Source organism: Panthera uncia, chromosome E1 (assembly GCF_023721935.1).
Source record: "Panthera uncia isolate 11264 chromosome E1, Puncia_PCG_1.0, whole genome shotgun sequence".
In the NCBI taxonomy this organism is placed as follows: domain Eukaryota; kingdom Metazoa; phylum Chordata; class Mammalia; order Carnivora; family Felidae; genus Panthera; species Panthera uncia.
The window spans coordinates 58,848,678-58,860,736 of NC_064814.1; the positions used below are offsets into that span (position 1 = coordinate 58,848,678).

A 12,059-nucleotide genomic window follows, 5' to 3' on the forward strand; every position below is an offset into this window, starting at 1 on the left:
AGAGAGAGAGAGAGAGAGAGAGACAGAGCATGAGGGGGGAGGGGCAGAGAGAGGGAGGCACAGAATCCGAAGCAGGCTCCAGGCGCCGAGCTGTCAGCACAGAGAGCCCCACTCAGAGCTCGAACCCATGAACCGTGAGATCATGACCTGAGCCGAAAGTCTGACGCTTCACCGACTCAGCCACCCAGGTGCCCCTCATTTCTTAGATTTCTAATTGTTTGATAACCTTCTGGTTGAGAGAAATGGCCTTGAGAACTGTCTCTGGGGCTGGAATGCCAGCTTGGCCACATCTGAGCAGGGCTGTCTCAGGTAAGTCTCTCAGCTCGTCTGTGCCTCAGCCTCCCCTTCTGTAAGAGGGGAGAATAATTCTGGTCCCAGGAGCGGGCTGGGGGTCATGCTCAGGCATATGCAGAGCCCAGAGCAGGGCTTGTCACACGGCAGGCATCACTTAAGCGTTGCCTAGTAAAGACATCTCTGGGGGCACTTGGGTGGCTCATTTGGTTAAGCGTCCAACTTCAGCTCAGGTCGTGATCTCCAAGTTCGTGGGTTTGAGCCCCGCGTTGGGGTCTGTGCTGACAGCTCGGAGCCTGGAGCCGGCTTTGGATTCTGTGTCTCCCTCTCTCTCTGCCCCTCCCCTCCTCACACTCTGTCTCTCAAAAATGAATAAATGTTAAAAAAAAAAAAAAAAGAGAGAGAGCTCAGTTCTCACGTAAGGACACTTCCTTTTCTTTATTTGGACGTGCTTGTGTTTAGAACTACTGTTTACGTGGTTTAGGGCAGAAAGGGGAGATTTCTCTGGTCCCCTCTGAGATACTAGATCTGAGTAATTCACAAATTATTTTTTCGCAGAATTTCAGACACGCTCTCTTCTGATGTGCTTCTGCGGTTTCCCTCAGTAGCTCCTGACCAGGCTGCAGGTGCAAACCTTGGCTCTGTAGGACTCCCGTGTTCTGGAAGGATGGTTTTACTGGCTACTTGACTATAGGTCAGACACGTCCTGGTGTATTCCTGGGAGGCCTGGGCGGTGCCAGACGTCCAGGACAGGGCACTGGCTGGTTGCTGCTTCCTGGGAGCACAGCCCAGCCGCCCCAGCTCCGTGCACGGGTCGTCCCCACCCCCACCCAGTTGCTCCCTGGCTGACAGCTCTGAGCCCCCCAGCTGCGGGGTGGTCTGGGAGGACAGAGAAGCTCAGAACACAGGCTATGTGCGTTATTGCAAAATAAATTTATTTGAAGATACACGGTCTTATAAAAGGTCAGAGGCAATTAGAGATCCCAGATTCAGCTTGTCTCATAAAAAGATACAACTTCAAGTAGCACAATTTTGCGTCTGCTTTTAATCCTGAACGTTCTTGAGTCACGAAACAGCCAACTGTTGACACAACACGCTCAACATCTGACTCCAGCACGGGTGGACCCACAGCTTCTGGCTTGGGGGCCGCAGCGCCGCAGCCCTCTGGCTGGGGGGGGCGCCTGGAGAGGGCCACCGTTGCCACCAGCTCGGACGGCACGGACAGGCTACGGCCTCCCAGCCCTTCCCTCCCCTCACAACCTCCAAAAGCATGAAAACAAACCAAAAGCAGCCCGCCACCAAGGCCTTCGCCCGGCTCCCAGGAGGAAACGGGACGGACTCCTCTGTGACGGTGTGCTGACGGGGCAGGGTGGGCCTTCCTGGTGACCTCTGGCGGGCTGGCCAGCTGAGGGGCCGTTCGGCCTCACCAGGGCCTCACCCGGCTGCACGGCAGCCAGGAAGGAGGAAGGAGGCTCACGGGTGTGGCGGCTCCTGCCCATGCTGGCGGGAGCTACGTGAGGATCCTGGCGATGGCTTGCAGGGAGGGAAAGTCGTTGTCCTGGGCGGCGTGCAGTGCCTGGTGGCTGCTGACGTCCCCATGCGCGAGCACCTGCTGGCAGGTGGGGCACACGCAGCAGTCCAGGCCCGCCGGCCGGGCGCTGGCCTGCCACGCGCTCTTCTTCTTCTTGGCCTTGGTGCCCGGAGGCCTCTCTCGGCCTCGGAAGTGCGTGTGCGCAGACAGCAGCTCCTGCTGCTTGGCCGTGTCGGGCAGGAGCACCAGCAGCTCGTTGAAGATCTTCTGGAAGTTCTCCCCGAGCAGGTCACGGCAGCTCTTGTAATACTGGGCCGCGGAGATCACGCCCTGCCATCCAGAGCCAGACCCAGTCATGTCCCGTGCGGGCCTGAGCCCCAGCAGTGGCTGCACCGGCCCCCCACACCCCTGCCTGACTCACCTGTCTGAACTCCCCCGATTGGCTCTTGAACTTGCTGAAGCGGGCCTCGTCACTCTGCAGGAAGTCCCTGATGGACTGGATGAGCTGCAGGTTCCTCTCCCGGAAGTTCTCGGGCACCAGGTAGGCCTGTGGTGCAGGTGTCAGCCTCGGTCTGGGGGCCGAGAGATGGGGAGGAGGTGGAGGCTTCAGCCTCTGGGGTGGCCCAAGGTGAGGGCCCTCCCCGGCTCCCGGGGGCACAAGGCTGCATGGCCCACCAACACTTACGCTTTTGTGGCGGTGGCAGTGCTGGGGACGCAGGCCGGGTGTGGGCTGGGCAGGAGGCCGGAGAAGCCAGGCGGCGGCTTGCTGACAGGGGGCACCAGGCCGGGTGGGGGTGGGGGTGGAGCGCCCTTCAGGAGCACCACGGCGTTGAAGCCTGCAGGGGTGGCCCCGCCAGACCCAGAACGTGACCCTGGCTGGCTGGGCTCCAGGGGCCGCTGTGGCACCCCCCGCCGGCCAGCCCACCAGCTGCGCTCCCTCGGGCAACACTGGCCTCTTGCCCGAAGGTGACTTACTCCCTCCTCTGGAAAGGCCAAGGCCACTAGGCCTGCCCCAGTTTACAGGGAGGGTAAGCAGACTCCTCAGGGGGGTGCCGCCAAGCTTCTGGGGCGGCTGGCCCCTACCTCGCAGGCTTCCCGTCCCTGCTGGCTGGCCGGTGGCTGCTCCCCAACACAGCCCCTCAGGGTGTGCTCCCCCCTCCCCCCGGGCCCAGGGGCTCCAATCTGACCCAGATGCCCAGTGGCGGGCCTGAGCCAGGCGCACGTACCTGGGGGAGGGGGCATCCTGGGTGGGCAGGGGACTCCCAGTGCTGGGAAGTCTTCTTGGGCTGTGGGGCAGGGAAGGGGCCCCAGGGGCCGTGGGAGCCCAGGGGGCTCCTTGGGCGTGCTCCGAGCCGGGGCCGGCCCCTCCGTGTGTCCGTTGACAATGACGGCAACTGGCCCCTCGGCTCTGCCAGTGGGTGCGCCGGGGGTCCGCTCGGCCCCAGGGGGTCCATCTCTGTCAGGGGGCGGTGGGGGCGGCGAGGCGGCACCCGGCTTCTCTGAGCCCACCTTCTTTTTCTTGCCAACCTTGGTGAGGGTCTGGGTGGAGGCCAGTGCCAGCAGGGAGGAGACGGCCACCGTGGTGGGCACGCTCCGGAGCTCCTGGGCGGTGAGGCCGGCGCGGCCATCCTCCTCCTCCTCCTCTGAGGGGGGTGGCCCGCCCTTCTTGCTGCCCTTGCCCCCCTTCCCAGCCTTCCTGGGGGGCTGGCTGCTGCCGCCAGCAGCCTGGGCCCCTGTGGTGGGATGTGCGACTTTCTTGCCGCCACTGCTGTTCCAGGCAGAAATGAGGCTGGTGGGGGCGGAGCTGGGCTTCGAGGCGGAGGACACCAGGGCGGGGAAGTCGTCCTCCTGGAAGGTGCTCCTGCCTCTGGCCGGGACATGGTAGGCCAGAGCCAGCCCCGCGGGGCCCAGAGCTGCCGCGGCGGTGGACGAGGAGGAGGCGGAGGAGGAGGTGGAGGCGCAGAGGCTGGGGAAGTCTTCGTCCTTGAGCTTCGAGGTGGGGGGCGGGAGGGTGCTGAGCCCAGGAAGGGGAGTGGCGTCAGCGGCCTGCGGGGCCTCCCCTGCCCCGCACTCACCTTCCACAGGAGCCCCCCCTCTCTTACCCCGGTTCTGCGCAAGCGTACCTTGGAAGCATGGCCCCTGCGGCCGGGCCGGCTGCCGGGAGGGACTCCTGGCTTATAGGACCATTGGCTGAGGCTTCCTTGGGGACTGTGAGACATAAAAGGACTCGAGGTCAGCGCTGAGCAACGTCCAGGGTGTGGGAACAGACCCCCTGGGTGAGCTCCCGGGGGCCCCTACCAGTCCCAGGCACTGTGCGGGCCTGGAGCCTGCCTCTCACCTCCCAGGTGGCTCCCATGCCAGGGCAGAGCCAACTCACCTGGACCTTCACCCTGAGTCCGGGGCGGGCGCCGGGCACCTCGGAGCTCCTCGAGACCCCGCACCCCTGCCTCCTCCTTCTTGGGCCTGCCGCCCTCCTCCCGGTCCTCACTCCTGCGTGTCTCCTGCTGCTGCTGCTGCTGCTGCTGCTGTTGCTGCTGCTGCTGCTGCTGCTGCTGTGCGGCCACTGAGGCCCGGATGGCAGCTGCCACTTCCCGGTCCTCTTCTTCCCTGGGAGGGGGAGGCCTTCAGGCTGGGCAAGGCCCAGGACTACAGCGGTGCGCAGAGCGAGGTGCTGGGGAGGGGCCCCCCACCCCCGATGCATCCGGCCAGCGGGCACAGGCCCACCCTCACTGGCCAGGAGAGGGCGCTGCGGATACGGCACGACTCAGGTGCCAGCCTCAGGCTGGGGCTCCCCGGGCAGCCAGGGAGCCCAGTGCTCCGGGCTCCACAGATGCCTCCGTCCTGCCCGACACTGGGGGTGGCACCCGGCCTGAGCGTGTGTTTCCATCAACAGCGTTTCACAGCTCAACTGCACGGAGCCCCCAAGTGACACAGGCCCCCGTCACTCACCCCGACCTGTGTTACTGGGGTCTCTGGCTACAGCTAGAGAAAAGAGCAGGGCACGTCTGCTTGCTCAGGACACTAAGCAGGCCCACTGCCAGGTACAGGACGCCAGACACCGGAAGGCCAAAGTCCCCCAACCCCTCTGCCTGGTCCCAGCCCAGTTGTCGGCCGCTGCCACCGCCGCGGGGCCGGCGCCAGGAGAACGTCAGCGGCACGCAAATCCTCCCACCTCTTGTACCTCCAGCTTCCTCGGCGGCTCTGCTGGGCTCCACGACCACTGGCCCGGCCCGCACGGCCTTGGCGGTTGTACCTGTCCACCTCCTCGTAGTCCTCGCCCCCGACGACCCCTGCGGCCGGCACACAAGCCTGTCAGGGGCCCGGGCCGGACCGAGGCAGGTGCTCCAGGAGCCCCGAGGATGGGCTCAGACACCTCCAGGGTCGATGTCAGCCCCAGGCTCTCCTCACTCCACCCCACTGCCCCACCCCCGCCCCCGGGGGGCAGATAGGAGACACCAGGAGCCGACTGCTGCAAAGCGCTCCCTGTGGTCACAATGTGCTCAGTCGCTCAGGGCTCGTTGAGAGGCGAGGAGGTGCGTGTCTCCCGTCCACTGGCACACGAGGGGTCAGGTCAGGACCTGGGTCTGAGGTCTGCAGGCCCCCGGGGAGCGCCCGGAGGGAGCCGGAGGGAGCCCCGCTCCTCAGAGGGAAGGCTGTGCTCACCCTCGTTCCGGCGAGAGTGCCGCGGCGTGTAGCTGAACTGCAGGTCGATCTGGCGATTCTGGCGGGCCTCGGCACGGCTGCGGCTGTGGCAGGCCGTCCTGTGGGCCTTGAGGTCAATCTCGGTGCGGAAGGCATGGGTGAACTGCTCGGTGCTGCAGCGACCCTCCTCACACAGGAAGTGCTTCTCCCGGAAGTGTTCGCGCAGGTAGGCGTAGTCGCTGGCGGGGGGGCCGGGGTGTCAGCCGGAGCCCGTGGGCCCCGCCACCCCGGCCAGCGGCCCTGCCCAGCCTGCTCGGGTGCCCGGGGCCCGCGCCCACCTGTAGTAGTCTTGGGCCCCGTCCGAGTCACAGAAGTGGCAGAAGTAGTGGTCTCGCCGCAGGTGTTTCAGCAGCTCGTCGTTGTCCAGGTAGCGCTCGTCACAGAACTTGCAGAGCGGGTGCCCGCGGTGGGACGTGTCATCGGGGTCCCCCTGCATGCGGTGCCGCGCCAGGTCCTTGCGCGAGTACCATTTGCGCTCGTAGGTGAAGATCTGCAGGGAAGAGGGTGCTGGGCGCCGGGGGGGGGGGGGGGGGGGCCCCCCCCCCCCCCCCCGAGGGGGGGGGGGGGGGGGGGGGGGGGGCCGGGGCCCGCGAGCCAGGAGAGCGGGGCGGGGCGCACCTTGAGGTGCCTGAGGCACAGCTTGCAGCAGAAGAGCTCGTGCTGCCTCCGCATGTGCTGCTCCAGGTCTCCAAAGAGGCCGAACGGCGGCAGCTCGGGGCACTGTGGGCACTCGTGCTGAAGCAGCTGCCTAGAGACACATCGGGCCCCCCCCCCGGGGCCGTGCGGGCACTCAGTGGCACCGGCCGGAGGGAGCCCTGGCGCCTACTCACAGCCTCTGCGTGCGTTCTGGGAGGAGCCAGGACGACGGGCACCCGGCAGGCCCACCAGCGCAGGGGCCCCGGGGTTGAGCCCGGCGGCGGGATGGCCGACCTCTGCGTAGGGCGGGCACGGTGACTACCACACTGGGAGCCAGCCCCTCACCCGCCCCGCAACAGCCGCGCCCTTCATGGGGTTTCCTGCCAGGGGCTAAGATCCCAATTCACGAGGGCTTGCGTGCGCCTCACACGCCCCCAAAAGCCGGCACCGCGCTACAACCCAGCGCTTTCCCTAGACTCGCCCCGCCCATCCACCCCTGCTGGGCTGACGCCAGGAAAGCAGGGGGGCCCTGACACAAGCCCCTCCCCAGACCCAGGCTGGCTGCAGGCCCCTGGGACCCCGCTCACCTGTACAAGGCAAAAACTTTCCCGTCCGCGAAATAGATGTCATACTTCTTCTCGTGCTGCAACTGGTGGAGGGGGATTGTGGCAAAGGCGGGAAGCTTCTTCCCAAAGACCACCTGGAACCAAGAGTGAGGGGCCTGCTGAGAAGGGCTGTGGACACCCACTGGAGGGCACTGTCCGGCTAAGAAGAAAGGGAGGCACTCAGCCCCTCGTGGGAGGCCCACGTCAGGCCCTGCGGGCAGCAGTCTCTGCTATCCTGGGCCACCCAGGGCCCCCTCTCCACACCTGCGGCGTGCCCACCTGGGGTTGCCCGGATGGAGACGCAATACCCGGCCTGGCCACCAGGGGGCGGCAGGCTCTCCCTCATCCACAGCCAAACCAGCTATGCAACAGACCGAGGTCATCCCAGGGGCGGTGACCCCAGGGGGCAGTGACAGGGACGAAGCAAGCCAGGGCTTAATCACATGGGTGTTGAGCACAGGCCAGATGCAGTCTAAGAAGCAGCTATGGAAATAATGTCACCAGGACGAGACAGGCAACCACGAGTCAAGGCCTAGTCATGCTCTGTCCACCCATGATGCCACAGAGGAGTCGGTCATGGCCCCTGACTGCTTCTTGGCCAGGTTCCTGCCTGCCATCCGGTTATCAGGGGGGTCAGTGCCGAGCTGCGGGCACTCAGCAGGGGCAGGGTGCAGACACTCCTGCAGCCTCTTTCCCAGGGGTCTCGGGTACTCTGAGTACAGCGTGCTCAGCCCCTCCACAGAGCCCAGCCCCAGGACCCTCCCGCAGGCCCAGGCCTCCCCTCCTAGACAACAAAGGCACTGTTCCCTCCAGGCTCCCTCCTCGCTGGCCCCCACTCCCCTCCCTTGGATCCAGACACACTGCTGGTCTCTCCATGCCCCTTTCCACTCCACCACTGTCCCCCCCTCGCCTGGAGCTGGTCATTCGCCTCAGCTCAGAGTCCTCACCTTGGGCCATGTCAAGGTCATCCCTGTCATGTTTAGACTCAGCTAAGCTCAGCCAGGGAGGATACCTGGGATCAGAATGGCCATGAACTTGGAAAAGCGCAGTACTGGGTGGGGAGAATGGGTGGTCACAATGTCCCCCAGCAGCAGGACGGTTAAAACGGGTTCCCTGGGGGTCCTGGGGCAGAAGCTGGGGAACCTCAGTCCACACTTCTGGTGATACACTGTGGGTAGAGGAAGCCGACCCCCACACCCCCATAGGAGCCCAAGGGAAGCATCAGGGTCCAGCCACACCCATTGTGGGGGGTGGAGGAGGACGAGCTTGCCCCAACAGGCTTTTCTTCCCCTTGATGTCACGTCTGGCAAGGCTGGGCAGGGTGAACGTGACCACCCACCACTGCCCCTGCCACGCAATGAGTGGGTGCTCATTACAGCTGTGCTCCTGAGTCTCCCCCTCCCCCTGGTTTTCTCCCCAGGACCCCGGCCACTGCCCCTGCCACGCAATAAGTGGGTGCTCATTACAGCTGTGCTCCTGAGGCTCGCCCTCCCCCTGGTTTTCTCCCCAGGACCCCGGGTCTCACACTGGCCTCTTCTCAGGAGACCTGCCCCTCTGGGGCAAGCCCCCACCCAGCCCTGCTTTCCGAGCCCAGACCCTAGTCCCTACTGCCTCTTGCCAGGGGACCAGCGCCTGCACACGCAGGACCCTGAGCTGGTCAGGATGCTGCAGTCCGGCCACAGATCACAAGGCCTGTCGTGCAACTCAGGGTCCTAGCTCTGCTGAGGCAACACGGGCAGCAGACTTAGGAGCTCGGCATCTGCCCACAAGACGGCTCAGCAGCAGCCCGTGAGGGAACCCCCAGCCAAAAGGCATCCAAGTCCAGCAGACTAAACAGAGGAACAACTTCCTTCCGCAGAGGACACCAGAGCCGGGTCGCACCGTCACCACTGCCTCCCCCAGCTCCATCGCCTTCCTCTCAGAGGTCTGCCCTGATCCACCTTGGGAGTGTCTTGCTGCGGGCACCCTCGCTGTGGACAGAGGTAGGGTACAGTCCTCAAGATGGACTGCCAGGCTGTGCTGAGCACACGTGAGCCACGCCAGGAGAAGGGGACACTGGGCTGCCTCGGGAAGGGGTGGCAACCCCAGGAAGAGGTTGGGGAAAGGAAAGTGGCTGCGGCACACAGGCTCAAGGCTGGGTCTGTCTGAGAATGAGGGGGAGCAGGTTTGGAGCCAGGGGGTGCGAGTGGGGAAATGCTGGTGGCCCCTCCTAGACAGGCTGTGAGACGGGGCCCCCGGAGGCCTGCACCAGATGTCAGGAGAGTGAGGGGAAGGCAGGAAGATGGCAGTGCGGCTTGGCGTGGCCAGTGTCCCTGCCCACAGCACAGGGTGAGCGAGTGGCAGGACCGAGTCGCCAAACAAGATCAGGGCACGGTGGCCCAACCCGGGACACGGAGGAACCGCCAGGCATCCCACCAGCATGGCCCGAGACCCACCTACCCTAGTGATCACCCTGATGGGAGAGGGTCATGGGTCTGAGGACAGACGCACAGCCCCAGCCTGGACACGTGAGGATGGACCATCCCGGGAAGCCCTTGGGTAGGCCAGGCAGCAGGTGTTAGAGGGGGAAAGGGCACCCCTGGGTGGGCCCCAGGATACCAGGCCAATCCCTGAAGAGAGGGAGCAGGAGATGGGAGGAGAGCCCTGCTTGGACCCCCACGAGGTGGGTATGTGATCCTGCCTGGGGCTTTGCTGCTCCCCACTCCCAGTATGCAGTGGGCGCTCCTTGAGCATGAGTGGAAGAAGGGATGGGTGGCGCTAGCATCGACCACTGGCGAGAGTGAGCCTGATGCTGAAGGGGGGCCCCATCTAGAAGCACAGGCCCCTGAGGAGCCCAGGTGGACCAGGCCAGTGGGGATGGGCCCCGACAACAGAAAAACAAGACCGGTCAGCAGGTCTGGCCTCCTGACCTGTCATCAGCAGGTCCCCTCCCACCTCCTGCCTGTGAAATGGAAGGGAGACTAGCTCAGACACATCCCACTTTGTACAGCAGCCCCATCAAACCTCTTGGATGTGCAAGGGGCATCAGGGCCAGGTGGAGCCCAAGACCTGAATCATCTCTCAGAAGAAAACGGCCTGTAGGAGAGATGTGACTGGGGAAGAAGGGTGGATGGGAAGCCTGACATTGGCCTTGCCGGTGCACCTTGGAAACCATCTGGGGTGGACAGAGACAGACCTGAGAGAGAACCTGGGAGCCTGGCCTCGCCTCTACCCTGAGCACCCGCTGGGCAATCTAGATCAGTCTGGCTCCTCGCCTGACCAGCAGCTGCAGGGCTGCTCTGCGTCTGCTCTTTGCAACGCCTGCCCCAGGGGCAGACACAGGGAAGTGCCCGGTCCAGGGGTAGGCCTGTTCTACACAGTCCCTTGGCTCACTTTCCTCCCAAGTTTTTACAAAGACTTAGTCCTGTAAGGAAGGACAGAGCAGAGGCAGGGTTCAGGGGCTGGGGGTTGCTGTGGGATTCCCTGGCGGGCATGGCACATTCAGAGGACAGTGCAGGACTCAGCAAGGGAACACAAAGGACCAGGGTGGGGCTGCAAGTTCAAGAGTGGGAGGGAAGCAAGATGAACAGAGAGGATCGTCATCTCACACACTTCCCGGGACACTCTCCTGCTGCCCAGTAATTCAGGGCAGGCCCGAGAGGAAGGCCAGAATCAGCCAAAGGCACCCAGTGCCAAAGCACGCCCCAGCAGGAGCCTGCTGACAGCTGATGTCAACACCCCCTTGCCACAGAGCACTGGAAGGGTGTGGGACCCACAAGGAGTGAGAGAGGCCAGATGCCGGCTAGAGTAGCCACACATAGGTGCCTGCTCGCTTCCCGAGTGAGACCTGCACCCCCGTCCTTCCTGGAAGGAAACTACAGGTGCACTGGGAAACCTGGCCATCCAAGAGTTACGTCATGCCATGCAAGCATGCAAGAGTGGCAATGCTGGGAGGCGCTCACTAAGCCACAGGCCCAAAGCTTTCCTGACCACCCCTCCACCCTAGATCTCTCCCAGGGCTATCTCTGTTCACCCCATGATAGACTGGCGGCATCTCCAAGCGTCTCCTAATGGAGCACAGAGTAAGTGCCCATGGAGAGCTCGGGAATTATAGCATCAGACATAATTTCTACTTAAACAAAACAACCAAAGGAACTACTCCTCAACAATGCCACTTCTGCGTCACTTCTAGGAAGAAGAAAGTCAGATTCCCTGGCAGATGTCACCAGCCCAAGCTTTCCATGAACAAACCACGGAATTTCACAATGCTGGAAGCAAACAGATCTCAAAGCAAATCCAGGGAGCTCCAGCTAGGTGCTCCCAGCCAGCATCTGGCATTATTGGGAGGGTGGGGGGAATCTCCATGGTGTCCTCTGACACCCTCCATGGCTTCCAAGTCTGGAAAGAGTCATAAACATCCCCACCTCCACTGTGGAGCTGAGCCCCTCCCCCCACCCTGAATTGGCAAGGAGGAGAAAAACTTCAGAACACTTTTATCCCGATCCACCAAGAGTCCTAAAGAAACCTCGATGGTCCTGCCTTCCCCTGCGGTGGGCAGACCAAGGGCCACCGCCCCTCCATACATGAAGGCGCCGGTCTATGGAGGGAGGACTTTGCTGGGGTTAACCTGAGGGACCCAAACACACGTCTGGGCTGGAAATACCCACTTTGACCCTCTGCTTCCAGGACAGACTGCCTCTGGAGGTGCTCCCTTGCCCAGTCCCCTCCACCCCATGTCCTCCGCCTCCAGTGGAGACCCCTGAAGAATAAACTCTCCAGAGCAAGCAGGTTAGGTAGTTCTTGCTCTGATCATGCCTCTTCCTGTGGCCCGGCAGGAATCCCTGGGGCGCAGGACGAACCGTCCCCCCCAGGGACCGCTCCCTCTTCGACCCAGCTGAGGCCACCCCCTGCCTGCCGGCCCCACGGCCGGGAGCCAGCCCCGGGTGGCCCCGTCAGGCTTGTCTTTCGGAAGCCGGCGCCGCCAGGCCCGCGGCCGGACACCAGGAAGGCAAAGTCCCTTTCCGGCCGCGCCCCGCGCCCGCCCCGGCGCCCCGAACGCGCGGCCCGGCCGGCTCGGCGCACCTGGCGCAGCTCCTCGCGGCACACGGCGCAGTAGCGCTGCTCGCACAACACCCGCATCTTGGTGGAGCAGCGGTAGCACACCGGGTGGTCGCAGCGGCCCAGCGCCGTGGCCTCCAGGTCTCCGCAGCACAGCACGCAGCTCCCGCCGCCCCGCTCGGGCGTCACCGCCGCCGCCGCCTCCAGGGCCGCGCGCCGCCCCTCGGCGCCCGCCACCGCCGCCGCCATGGTCCGGG

General features: G+C 64.2%; 1 protein-coding gene across 2 annotated transcripts; it reads right to left on the minus strand.

The window, feature by feature from the left end:
* Nucleotides 1-1,205: 1,205 nt before the first annotated feature.
* ZNF598 (zinc finger protein 598, E3 ubiquitin ligase) lies at nt 1,206-12,053 on the minus strand. Of its 2 annotated transcripts, none has more exons than XM_049637287.1 (12): nt 11,827-12,053; nt 6,748-6,860; nt 6,143-6,272; nt 5,803-6,014; nt 5,486-5,703; nt 5,004-5,112; nt 4,200-4,429; nt 3,946-4,030; nt 3,049-3,836; nt 2,508-2,658; nt 2,244-2,394; nt 1,206-2,152 (listed from the first exon to the last, which is right to left on the minus strand). In XM_049637287.1, the coding sequence occupies exons 1-12, from the start codon at nt 12,049-12,051 to the stop codon at nt 1,802-1,804; spliced, it is 2,763 nt and encodes a 920-aa protein (XP_049493244.1). In that variant the 5' UTR covers nt 12,052-12,053; the 3' UTR covers nt 1,206-1,801. The 2 variants fall into 2 exon arrangements, with proteins under 2 accessions (XP_049493244.1, XP_049493243.1); XM_049637286.1 differs by having other exon boundaries at nt 4,995-5,112.
* Between the last annotated feature and the right edge of the window lie 6 nt (nt 12,054-12,059).